Here is a 12,219-nt window from a genome sequence, read left to right on the forward strand (position 1 = left end):
CCCTTCTTTAATATATACATATATATATATATATATATGTGAAGAAAATAGCAGAATTTTAAGGTAGACATACTTTATAATCTTAGAATTAAATAGATTGGTGAAACTCTACCCCTTACTTTTCCAGAAACTCCCAAATTCCATCTTTGAAAATTTAAGGAGTTTTTGGTTATTTGTGTCTGACATTTGCCTTTCCTTTAAAAGTTTTTTCCCCTCATTTTGTTGTTGGTCCTGAGGCTTGAACTCCGAGCATGGGCGCTGTCTGTGAGCATTTGCAGTGCTCTACTTGCCTTTCTTTTATTAATTGCTTCAGGAAACTAGTGAAAAGTTTCCTTCCAGGGGTTTCTTAGAAAATGGTACTCTTCCTCCAAGACTCTTCCAAGAATGGTTGTCTATGGTGATTAGGGTGCACATGGGTGGAGATAGAGTACAGGGTAGGTCTATGTTCATGTAAAGCTTGATCACCAGTCTGTTTTTACTTTTCTGTTTTGCATATCCTGTTTTGTTTTTATTTTCTACTTGTTCTCTCATGCTAGAAATGCCAGCTAGGGGTCCTCAGACTTGTCTTCCCAAACTGTATCCATTACACTGTGGAATAAATCTTTTGCCTCCCTCCCTCATATCAGACATCCTAAGCTTGTCTATTAAGTATTTGTTGAGATTGTTGATGATCCTTTCCCCACATCATGATTGGGAAGGACTGTGTAGGAAATATTCACACCTGATATTCAGTCCTCCGGTGCATGGGTTCCCCATGCCTCTTTTAGTGGACCTGAGCTATTCCTCATGAAAATGGAGATCATGAGGCACATTTGGCTATACAGATGTCAACTTTGGAGCACCTATAAAATATGAAGCAAAAATAATACTTTCTTTCTGAAAAAGTAAAACGTAAGTTTCTGAGAGGCAAGGAGATAGGGATCAGGTATAAATCAGTGCTTCCTAGACTAGCTGTGTCACATAGTTTTCATTATTCAAGGGTACATTTTTCAAACATTCATTTCTAAGCATTATGTTCATTGTACTAGTATAAATAGAATTTACTTCCTACATTATTTTTGAATTGTTCATTGCTCACAGAATAAGTCTCATTATTTGCTATACAAATATTATATCCTCTTTCTTCATTCATCTCTATGATTGACTGTTGTTGATCCTGAGGTAACAGGTACAAGTATGCTAAGGTAGTCACGGATAGATTATGGTTCTGACTTCCTCTGGAGGAAAAGGTGAATGAATGGAAAACATGGAGCTTATGCATAACACTTCTAGAATTCCTTTGGCAGGAGATATGGTACACCCCTCTTGGGTTTCACTATGACCAGAGATTCCTGTCTTTGTGATGATCCACCATTATGGAGGGCATGTAGATTATGGAGGGCTTGTGGATTTCACATCCTGTCTACTGTTGTGCTGGTGGAAGTCTACCAAAATGCACTGCACAACTGGGCTCAGAGGAATGACATGATCAGTGGTACCTTGCTGGCCCCCATGTTTGTCAGTCTGTTTGGACAAGCTCACCCTGACATCTGTAACTGACTGCTGCTGAGGTCTTATGGAATAATGCCTCTCTTCATTCCATACCTCTGTGTCAGAAACATGTCCTGTTTCATGGTTTTGTATCATTTACTGTGCAAGGTTGTGCTATGTATCCATACATACTGGTAGTTGAGCTAGGTATGGTTTTGAAGGGTGGGGTGGTTTTTGATGCCTCTAGCAGGAACAATTGTGTTCTCACTAACTGCATAAATACTCTGAGGTTACTATGCAATCACCTTAACTTATGTTGCCTGTTCTGTTGATATAACCATTATGGTATAATAAGTTTGGGTCTCTGTTTGCTATTGAGGTTTATAGGCTCTTAGCCATTGCTGCAGATTTTTGGAATATTGGTTGCCAGCATTTTTGCTACCCTAAATGTTCTTGCTAGTGCTACTGATTCTGCTGTGAACCTTATCCAAACCATATGTACAACATAACATGTTAATACTTTGGCTTGATATGTTTCTGGTGCCCTGGGATGCAGGTGGGCTTAGATAAAAAGATTGTGTTATGTTTTATAATTTGGAAACAGCAATGATGTATGTTGATAATCAGGTAGACGTGCTAAAGACTCGGTAAAAAATGATGTGCCATGCTAATGGTTAGTACAACTGTGTTCTCATTCTTAAATATGGTGGAAATAAGATTTTGGCCAATATCCAGTGACATATTTGAGCAATCTAGTACTTTGATAATTTTTGGGGGGGTACGGTAATGGGGCCTGAACTCTGGGACAGGGCACAGTCCTTCAGCTCTTCCCCTCAAGGCTAGCGGGTTACCACTTCAGCCACAGCTCCAATTCCGGCTTGTTTCTTTTTGCTTATGTGGTGCAGAGGAATCGAACTCAGGACCTCATGCATGCAAGGAAAGCGCTCTACACTGAGCCACCTTCCCAACCCTCCTTTGATAAATTAAGCTTAGACATTATGGAGCTTCAGGGTCAGAAATCTGATATTGGTCACTCCACCCTACAGGTAGCACACCCTGCAGACTTAGCTACATCAGTTCTCCACTACCTGCAGGGATTTAACCTGGGAAATAGCAATCCTTTTACCATTTCTAAGCATTTTCCTGTTTCTTGTTTTGTTATTCATTTTCTTCCATTTTTCCTGAGATATAAGATGTGCTGCTTTTTCCAGGTTCAGGCTGATAGATACTTGCTCAATTTACAAAATAAAAAGGAGGACTTGTTGCAGACTCAGAGGTGCCAGGAGCTGGCAAGGTGAGAGCAGAAGCTCCACAACCCCAGACTACAACCTTCAGGGCTATAAGTACTTGCCCTTTTCATAGGAGGGAGTGTTCTTTTTAGCTTCTGGGCCTGGGGCCTTACCTGTAGGAGTTTGGTGGACAAAGGTTGAACTAGAATGAGGAAGGATGCATATGATATGCAGTTGTTGCCACATTGAGTCCTAGAACAGTGATGCAAGCACTGGACAGATATACAAAGAGTCTATAGCTAAGGTTATTTCTGAATTAAAGAGAGATTCATCATTGGTCTGGTCTCTGTCTCTTCCATTATAATCCCCTTGTGCTTCTGGAGCACTGCTGGTGTTGTGGCAGGCCCCCAGCAGTGGTAGTATGCTTACCTAGCATGCATGAAGCCCTGGGTTCAAGTCCTCAGTACCACATACACAGCAAAGCAAAATGTGGAATTGTCACTCAAGTAGTAGGCTGCTAGTCTTGAGCAAAAGAAGTTCAGTGACAGTGTCCATGCACTGAGTTCAAGCCCCAGCGTTGAGACATAAAACACAAGAAATGTAAGCTGGGTGCTGTTCCTCATGTTTGTAATCCTTGCTGTTCAATAGGCTGAAACCTGAGGATCCCAGTTCAAAGTCAGCCTGGTCAACAACATGTGAGACATTATCTCCAGTGACCACTAGAAATCCAGATGTGTGTTATGGCTCACATGGGAGAGCCCTTGAGCTCAAAGTTGGTTCCCAGGCTCAGAGTACAAGTGCCATGACCAACCAAAAAAAAAAAAAAAAAAGGATAAAATAATAAATAAATGCATCAGAAATATAGGCTTCAACAATGAAAACTAAACTTCACATGTAATCTTGGAAGTACTCCAGTTCTTTCTGATCCTTTTCTCCTTGCTTCTCAGGAATTGACTTTTACAGGATGAAATTAGGTTTTCTTTATATTATTAGAGGTGCTTTTTAGGTGAAGTCTATACATCCAAATATGCCCGTTGATTCCCATTTTAATGAGGATTAGTTCAGGTCCAAAAAAGAGTCATGGAAAATCCATACTCTAGAGCACTAATATCAGACGGGAAAGTTTCTAATCCAAACTATCCCAATTATAGTGCATGTAAAGGATTAACAAACATCACAATAAACATTTAAGAGACAAGTATAGGATCTCTGATTATGAGAGAGGGAGACTGTTGCAGACACTGGGGTGCCTGCCAGAAGCAGGCAAACTGAACAAAGGCTTCAGGGCCATTGACTCCCACCCTCAGGACTGCAAGTCCTTGCCCTTTATGGTTTGAGAAAGTGTGTGTTCTAGCTGATTGGCCTGGGGCTTTAAGTGAAGGGAGGCTTTGGTGGAAAAGATAGATTGAAATAGAATGAAGAAAGATGCGTGCTGTTTGCACTTTTTGGCAGAGTGTGCCTAGACCTATTTTATACAAGCATTTGAGAAATACAGCAGAATTGTGCCATCAGCCATCTTTCTGTCTCCTTAATTATTATCCCGGTGTCCCAGAGAAGTCTTGCTTGTGCTCTGATGACACTGTGGAAGAAGACAAACATTTATTCCACAGCTTAATGGATAAGGTCTGAGAAGACAAGTCAGAGGTCCCCTAGATATGTAGCCTAAAGCTACTGAGAGGAACTGTTAGGATCAGAGAAGAGGTAAGAATTGTAAAGAGATTTTCACATGCAAAATGAAAAGACAAAAGCAGACTGGTTTGTAAATGATTAAGATTCACATCAAAATAGACCTACACTAAACTTCACTCTTCTACTCACCTGCATTCATTCTGACCCCCAAATCAGTCTCTTTGTAGGAAAATCAGGGAAATGTGCCATGCTCTTAAGAATCCCTGTGAGGAAACTTTTCACTAGTTACCTGAAGAAATTATTAAAGGAAATCCAAGTAGAGCACAGCAAATGCTCACAGACAGTGACCAAGCTCTGAGTTGAAGCCTCAGGATGAACAGAAAAAGAAAAAACATAAAACCCTTAAATGAAAAGCAAAATTCAGAAACAGCCAAAAACTCATTTTCATTTAATAGATAGAATTGGGGATTTTCAGGAAACTTAATTGTTTGATTTTGTGAAATCCAAATCAACAGAAGGATTATGATGCATATCCACATAACCATCTTCTTATTCTATGCCAGTGTGTACATTACACTAATGGAAAATGACCCGGTATAAGTTCAGTGTCTATGAGTATGTTTGTAGCGGAGAGGGGAGGTATTAAACAATGTAAAGCAAAACAGAGATATAATTTACACTCAGCAGAACACAGGCATAGAACAAAAAGAAAGGTATGAGAAACCTCAATTTCATTATTAGAACTAAGTTCCAAGAAGTCAATGCATCTAATTCTCCCCATGTATATCCATTTTCTGGTTGGCCTTACAATATTTCACGAAGGAAACAGTGGTTTTGAAGAAGAAACTCACCTTAGCTCCCACAACAGGGAGAGAAAAGTCCCAATGCATTCAAGCACTCTTCTCAGCAGAGGTGAAGCAAGGTGGCGCCGAGCATTATGGGAAATGTAGTCTCAGTGGAGGGCTTTTGGTTTGAAAGTCCTGAGTTGTTTTTGTTTTTGGAGGGCGGAAGTGGCGCAGAGATCCTTTTGCACATGTGTCTCCCCGCCAACCTTGGGCGTTTTAAGTCTGCCCCTTCTGGGTTCTTTTCCTTTGCCTTGCTGCTGGAAGTGCCCTGAAGTAAAGTTTGGCCTTCATAGGTGGGAGCCAGGAGGCAGGCGCCCAGCTCTGTGCAGTGGAGCTTGGGAGCTGTAACTTGAAGGAATCTCAGGCTTTGGAACTGATGTCAGGTAGGAACTGTGGGATTGTTGCCGGACTCTATCCTCCATGGGTTTCTTTTTCTGGTTCTGTTTTTTTGGTCGTTGGTGGGGCTTGAACTCTGGGCCTGCAAGCAATGTTCCTGAGCTCGTCAGCTCGATAGGAGAGCTTTACACTTGAGCCAAAGCACCCGCTTTCCCCTCCATGTTTTTCTCCAGTCTGGGGTTGATAATTTGCTTGAGGTTCAGGAGCTTGTGCTGCCATTAGCTTCTGGGCCCTGAGCTGCAAGAAAATGGTTCCCAAATGTCTGAGAGCAAGCTTGGTGATTCTGCAGACAAGGAGAGCCCAAGAGCTGTGCATTTGTACTCCAAGACCAAGGGATTCTTCTATTAATCCATGTGACTTTATTGGCTTTGCCCAGGTGGAAGAGGAGTACAGGAAGAATTCTAGTGAAATTGTGAGGTGTGTGCCTGCCTTGAGTCCTCTTACATTGAAATTGTATTTGGGGCTTCTGTGTTGTTTCTCCTAGAGATATTTTAATCTGTTTGGCTTGAGTTTTTAATCTCTTGGCTTGAGTTCACAAGTGTTTGTACATGACTCTGTTTCTAGAGACAGTTGTACATGGGATATTGGAGTATTGAGTGCTGGTCCTGTATTTTTAGGAATGAAGCCTAGCAATGTATGAAGCAGAGCACACTATGAATAGCAATTGCCATCCTATATGGACAGACCTTGTCAATTTTGAGAAGCCCTAGAGGGAAGAAGCAGAAAAGCACAGGAAGGGGAAGATGTTGCTAGCATCCATTGCCTTATGCAAAAATTATTGATACTTCCCTGAGCACCAGATTCACGTGGTACTCTTTTCCTACACCACTGTCAATCACTTTGTGTTGTTGCAAGATTTGAACTAATTTCCAGGAATTGTGATGCACTGGATTGAGGAATAAGCCAGAGCATAATTATCACAGGGTACCTGAGGCTGTGGTGTGGGATGGTGGGGTAATTGTTAGGACTGAAAGTATCTATTCATGTAGTAATCCCTAATCCTCTTCTTGCTAATTTATTCAGCCTGTTACCACTATTATTTTTAGTATGTAATCATGTAAACTTATGTTAAATGTCCGATCTAAGGATTTGCTAATGCTAGCTCTTACTGGTTGGTTTTGCCTGGTAGTTCAGAAAGTATTGGTCAGGAACATTTGGCCTTAAAAAATCACAGAAGAAAACTTGAGATAATTATGTCTTACTCAAGGTTGTATGCTTTGTAGATGTTGCTTATCTTCAGGTGATATCACTCCTATATGGAGTATTTTAGGATGGCCAAGGTTCTTCTCAAGACTGTTTAGGGAAATGAACATTAGGGACTTCTCAAACCTGGGTTTACATCATCTTTACTCTTGTCCCTTTGACCAAAGCATGTTAAATGGAAATTGCAAGTCTTTGCATATGTGTGCAATGGGTACAGTGAAATGTGCCATTTGACAATCATTGTTGAAATATTTTAACACAAGAAATATATTCTGCATACATTTTTTTCTCTAACTTTGGGTGAAAACTACTGAGTTACATCATACATGCTTTCCCTGGTGTTTAAATATGTAAATGAATGAGGTAGAACACAAATTCCAATGGATTCCTAGGATACCTTTGCATTAAAAAAAGCAGTTCCTACATCCCGAAGTATGTTCAGTAATAACTACTTTTAGTGGAAATGTGATGTTTTTGCTTTCAAGTATTCAATAATATTTGTGGAAACATTCCTTTTTTTCGAATTTAATGTGTACATAAACATAGAAATTAGTTGGTTTAATAATATCTATCTACCAGGAAAGGGACTGGATTGGGTTTACTGGAGACTTTAATGCCCTGCCTGAGAAATTAAAGATTCTTCTAAGACAGCTTTATGGTTTTGCAGCCCATGTATCATGTTTGCAAGAGAAAATTCTGGACCCCAAATCTCACAGATTCATTTCTGAATATGTCATTTGCCTTATATCCCAGCCATGCTTCCAGAGTCTTCTGTTTATTGTCAGCAGCAAGACAGAATGAATGGATCTCTGGTGAGTTTTTTTTTAATTTCTCATTTGTTTTCCTTTCCATTTTATGAACCTAAAGATTTCCAAGAATAACAAACAATACCAACCACACAGATTCAGCCTCAGGAATGTATTCATAAATCAGAAAAAGATGGCATGTAGATTAGGAGATAAAGATTACTTGTAGGTTTAGCAGATTAAATGGTTATATTCTTTCTAAGTAGAATTAAGATTGGCTTCAGAATGTCTAGGTTTCATCTTGTCATAACATGTAGTCATACCTGTTATGTGATGTAGTGACACCGAGCAGGATACATCTCATGGAAGGTGAAGGGTAGATTGCAACCAGTAACATTAAACTATCTCAATGAAATTTTCCTGGAATTGCTGAAATAATGTGGTCATATGCACCTTCATGTGTTCTTAAGGAATGATTAACCTATATGTCCTTAAATTACTCTCCATATATAATTCTTGGACTACTTCATGGTCTTGGTCTTACTTGAAGCTGAGGCTATATTTGTTGCTAAACTTTATGGTCTTTTTACAAAATCCTGTTTGTTTTCTAAAGTATCCTCACAAGATTTCTTTCCTCTATAATCTCTCTCTACTTTTGGTTTTCTATTCACTTGTGTTGGTTATTTTTCTCTTTCTCTCTCTTTGTATCTATCTTTGAATAATTTTTTCTTACTTTTTTGATTCTCTCTTTCCTCCATATGTCTCTCAGTTTTTTCATTTCTTCAATGATCTATCTGGAAACTAGTTTTTCTTAGTGATTAGTTTTAGTTTGCTGACATGGCTCTTAGGATTGGCATTATTCTTACCCACTATATGGGAAATTTGTTGACTAGAGAGTTCTACAGGATTCCAGAAACAAAGAAAATTAGAGAAACACAAAAACGTAAACAGATAGACTTAGGGGAAACCAGGGTTCTGAAGCCTCTCTGGCACTTGGTCTCTGGTTGTCAGCAAGCTAGCATAGTACCTAGAGTTCACACAGGGAAGATTCCCATTGATAACATGCAAAATTGAAGTATCTATATTAATATTACAATCTGAGCAACAACAGGTTGTGAGGAAAACATGTTTCCTTATTCTCCTGAGACAGAAGACCGGCGCCCAGAGAAAATGCAGACATGAAGTTCACCTTACCTAGCCTTCAAGGTGAACAGCAGCTCAGTTTCAGATGCTATCTTTCCAACAGTAAGGAAAAGGCCTGCACTCCAGTCTCTTAACCCTCTCCAGAATTCTCTTTTAACCCTTCTGCAGCCAGCTCTCAGTGCTCTCAATTCTGTCAGGCTGGAATTCCAACCTTTCAAAACTTTTCTCCCATCAGCTCAACTTCAGAGTTCCATACAGAAAAGTACGTCCTTCCCCCAATTGATAAACTACAAGAAAATTTGATTTCACCTGATTCTGTTATCTTTGGTCTAACTTTATTTGTCGTGGTACTCAGTTTTGTTTTTCCATATCACTACTTTTAAATATTTCACTCACTGCCCGTATAACATAGGTAGTTTTGATAATAAAAAAAAATACAGTGAGGAAGTTTTCTCTATTAGAAATATCATTTGTTGCAAATTCCCACATGTTTGCTCAGGAATTGATTTTGTTCTCTGAGGAATTTCGCTATTAACTAACACAAGGGGAAATGTATCCTTAGGGATCTACTGGAGAAATGACTAAGAAATATGTAACACATTTGAGCATTTGATCATATTTATCATTTTTGTCATCTTGAGTGTTCCTTGAGCCTATATTAATTTGCTTCCACCTTCCATGAAGATCTCTTAAAATGTAAATCTTCTGAAGGAACATTTTATTCTCCTCCCACCTATATTTTGTATTGTAGAATGTAGGGAAAGTTTACAAAACGTCATGATAGCAGTTCTTTTTTACATAGGAAGGAAATATCAGGGAATCTATGACCACATTTCAATATTTAGTATTTAAACCAATCATGGTGAACCTAGGATATTTTTATGTGGGAACTAAATCAAGTCTTATAAGGGTTCAATAAATCATTAGCTACTTTCTGGAGTACTGTTACTGTTTTTAAATATTCATGTGGACACTGCTTTTCCTTGATCTAGTAATGTTGTATGTTCTGTATCCCATGTGATATCCTGAATGTGTTCTGCTTGCTTATGAGAGTACTTGTTAATAGAAGGTCTAAATAGGATTTATGGTGAAGCAGTATATGTAAATGCAGAAAAAATATTTGTTTAATTCATTTTTATGCTGATATGTACTAAAATTTTATCAAAAATAATAATATAATTTTTAGACACCTCCTTAGGCTTAATGTCATCATGCCAGATTATTGTCTCCTTAGAGTTTTTATCTTGTCTCTATTGCTAGCAGCACAAATGTGTTTGCATGCATTAGGGAATCTGTAACTTTTTATTTTTCTTGGGGCTTGAATTCTAGGCCTGGTTGTTGTCCCTCAGTTCTTCAGGTCAAGGTGAGTGCTCTACCACTTGAGTCACAGTGCTACTTTCAGTTTTCTGGTGGTTTATTGGAGATAAGTGTCTCATGGACTTTCCTGCCTGGGCTGGCCATGAACCTTGATCCTCAGACCTCAGCCTCCTCAATAGCTAGGATTACAGGCATCAGCCACCAGGTGCCCTGCAAATCTGTGTATTTTAATGGCCAGGTTTATGTATTGTCAAATATTTCTAATTTGCTATTTAATTTTCCCAGTTAAAAGATAACACAGCCAGCTGCAAACATTTTATGTAAGATAAAAACATACCTGCATCATAATGGAATTCCAGATTGGAATTCTCATGACCTAGGTCTAATTTCTTGATGGAAATGTGCCATTACAGAAGCTGATGTCATTTGATGATGTGGCTGTGTACTTCACCTTGAAGGAGTGGCAGGATCTGGATCCTGGACAGAGGAACCTTTATAGAGAAGTAATGCTGGAGATCTATAGCAACCTAATGTCCTTGGGTGAGCAAAGGTCACTTTTATTTGGAAGAACAAGTGCTTTTATTTTAGTAGACATTTGACTGTTTATGTTATTTAGGTATAATATTCCAGTCCATTCCCAGGTAAAAAACTGCTAGTATAAAAGCCAGCCAGAGTCAGGTCTGGGAGCTTGATATTGTTTGCCTTTCACACTACTGCTTCAGCCACAACACCATTTTGGCTTTTGTTTTGGGGTATAGTCTGAATTTCCATCCCAGGTTGGTTTCAAGCCTGCCTCTTCTTATCTTACCTCCTAAATGTAGGGTTAGAAGTGTAAGCCTTTGGACCATTACATTTTGTTTAAAAAAAAAAGATTCCAGTCCATGGGAAGTGTCATTTCTTCCTAAGGGAAACTTCAACTTCATTGTATGTAACTCAGGAGCTAATTTTATTCTCATTCTTTAACAAGGCAAATTAGTAGTTAGACAAAAGTTCTAAACGATGATCCACTAACAGGAAACTGACTTCCCAGACTTGGGGTGATTATTATAGGTGGATGTACAGTCTAGAAAGAATATATATTACTACTGTCAGTACGATTTGGAAATCAGTAGTTGAAAGTGTGAAAGTGTATATTTGTAAGCCAAACCTGACATAGGTTGCATTGCTTCAAGCTTGGAATCCTAGATACTCTGGAAGCTGAAATCTCAAGATTTTGGTTTGAAGCCAGCAACTGTAGAAAAATGAACATGAGACTCTTATCTCCAATTAACCATTCCAAAACTAGAAAGGTAGCCAAGACTCAAAGTAGTAGAATGCTAGATTTGAGCAAAATAGCTGAGTTCAAGCCACACAATTGGCAAAATAAATGCGTAGCTGGGGAAAAGTCCACCATGGAGCTGTTAGAATTGAGACACCATGGGTTGGGAAGGTGGCTCAGTGGTAGAGCGCTTGTCTTGCATGCTTGAGGCACTGTGTTTGATTGCTCAGCACCACATAAGCATAAAACAATCCGGAATTGGCGTTGTGGCTCAAGTGATAGAGTGCTAGCCTTGAGCTTAAGAGCTGAGAGACAGCTCCCAGGTCCAGAGTTCAGGCCCCACAACAGAACCCACCCACCAAAAAATAAAACAATTGAGAAACCAGATTTTGGAGCAACCTTGTGAGCAGGATGTCTGCAACCTTCTATTAATGATGACCCAGCAAGAACAATAGTTCTCCACTATTGCTTAATCACAGGCCTCTGTGTTCCTAAACCTAAATTGATTGTCAAGCTGGAGCAAGGTACAGATCCGTGGATAAGAGAAGACTCAGAAGAGAATTTCACAGGTGAGTTAAAGCATCTTGAAGGTGATAATTGGTCCAGAGCCTATTGGTCTGTTTATCTTGAGATGTTTAGAGGGAAATATTCCTTGTACGCCTGAGTCATGTGTAGCAGAAAAGTAGGTGATCTTTTGTCTCAAGGAATTGTAAATCCAGAATTCACGTGGAGACAAACTGAATTTGGTGTGCCAGTGTAGTTAATGTTAGCAATTCTCTTTTTCTGTAGAGAAGTCATTCATAAAGAGAAAAAGACAATAAAAAATGTAGAAAGGAGATCTCATTTTCTTTTAAACTAGTATTATGAAGTTGGGAGGAAAATAGGATTTGCTAGGGCTGCTATCCTCTGCTGTGACAATTTCTCATCAGTTATGCTGTGCATAGAGTGAGATTCAGAATGGAAGCATTAAAAGTACATAGATG

General features: G+C 39.2%; 1 protein-coding gene across 1 annotated transcript in view; it reads left to right on the forward strand.

The window, feature by feature from the left end:
* The first annotated feature begins 1,317 nt into the window (after nucleotides 1-1,317).
* Nucleotides 1,318-12,219, forward strand: part of LOC138811666 (zinc finger protein 182-like) — an 89,899-nt gene continuing 78,997 nt past the window's right edge. The window contains exons 1-4 of the mRNA XM_069999368.1: nucleotides 1,318-1,531; nucleotides 7,526-7,584; nucleotides 10,392-10,518; nucleotides 11,716-11,805. Of these exons, the coding sequence (XP_069855469.1) occupies nucleotides 1,318-1,531; nucleotides 7,526-7,584; nucleotides 10,392-10,518; nucleotides 11,716-11,805 (490 nt within the window). The remainder of the gene's footprint in view (nucleotides 1,532-7,525; nucleotides 7,585-10,391; nucleotides 10,519-11,715; nucleotides 11,806-12,219) is intronic.

The sequence above is a fragment of the Dipodomys merriami genome, unplaced genomic scaffold, assembly GCF_024711535.1.
Source record: "Dipodomys merriami isolate MVZ:Mamm:240054 unplaced genomic scaffold, mDipMer1.0.p SCAF_547, whole genome shotgun sequence".
Lineage (NCBI taxonomy): Eukaryota > Metazoa > Chordata > Mammalia > Rodentia > Heteromyidae > Dipodomys > Dipodomys merriami.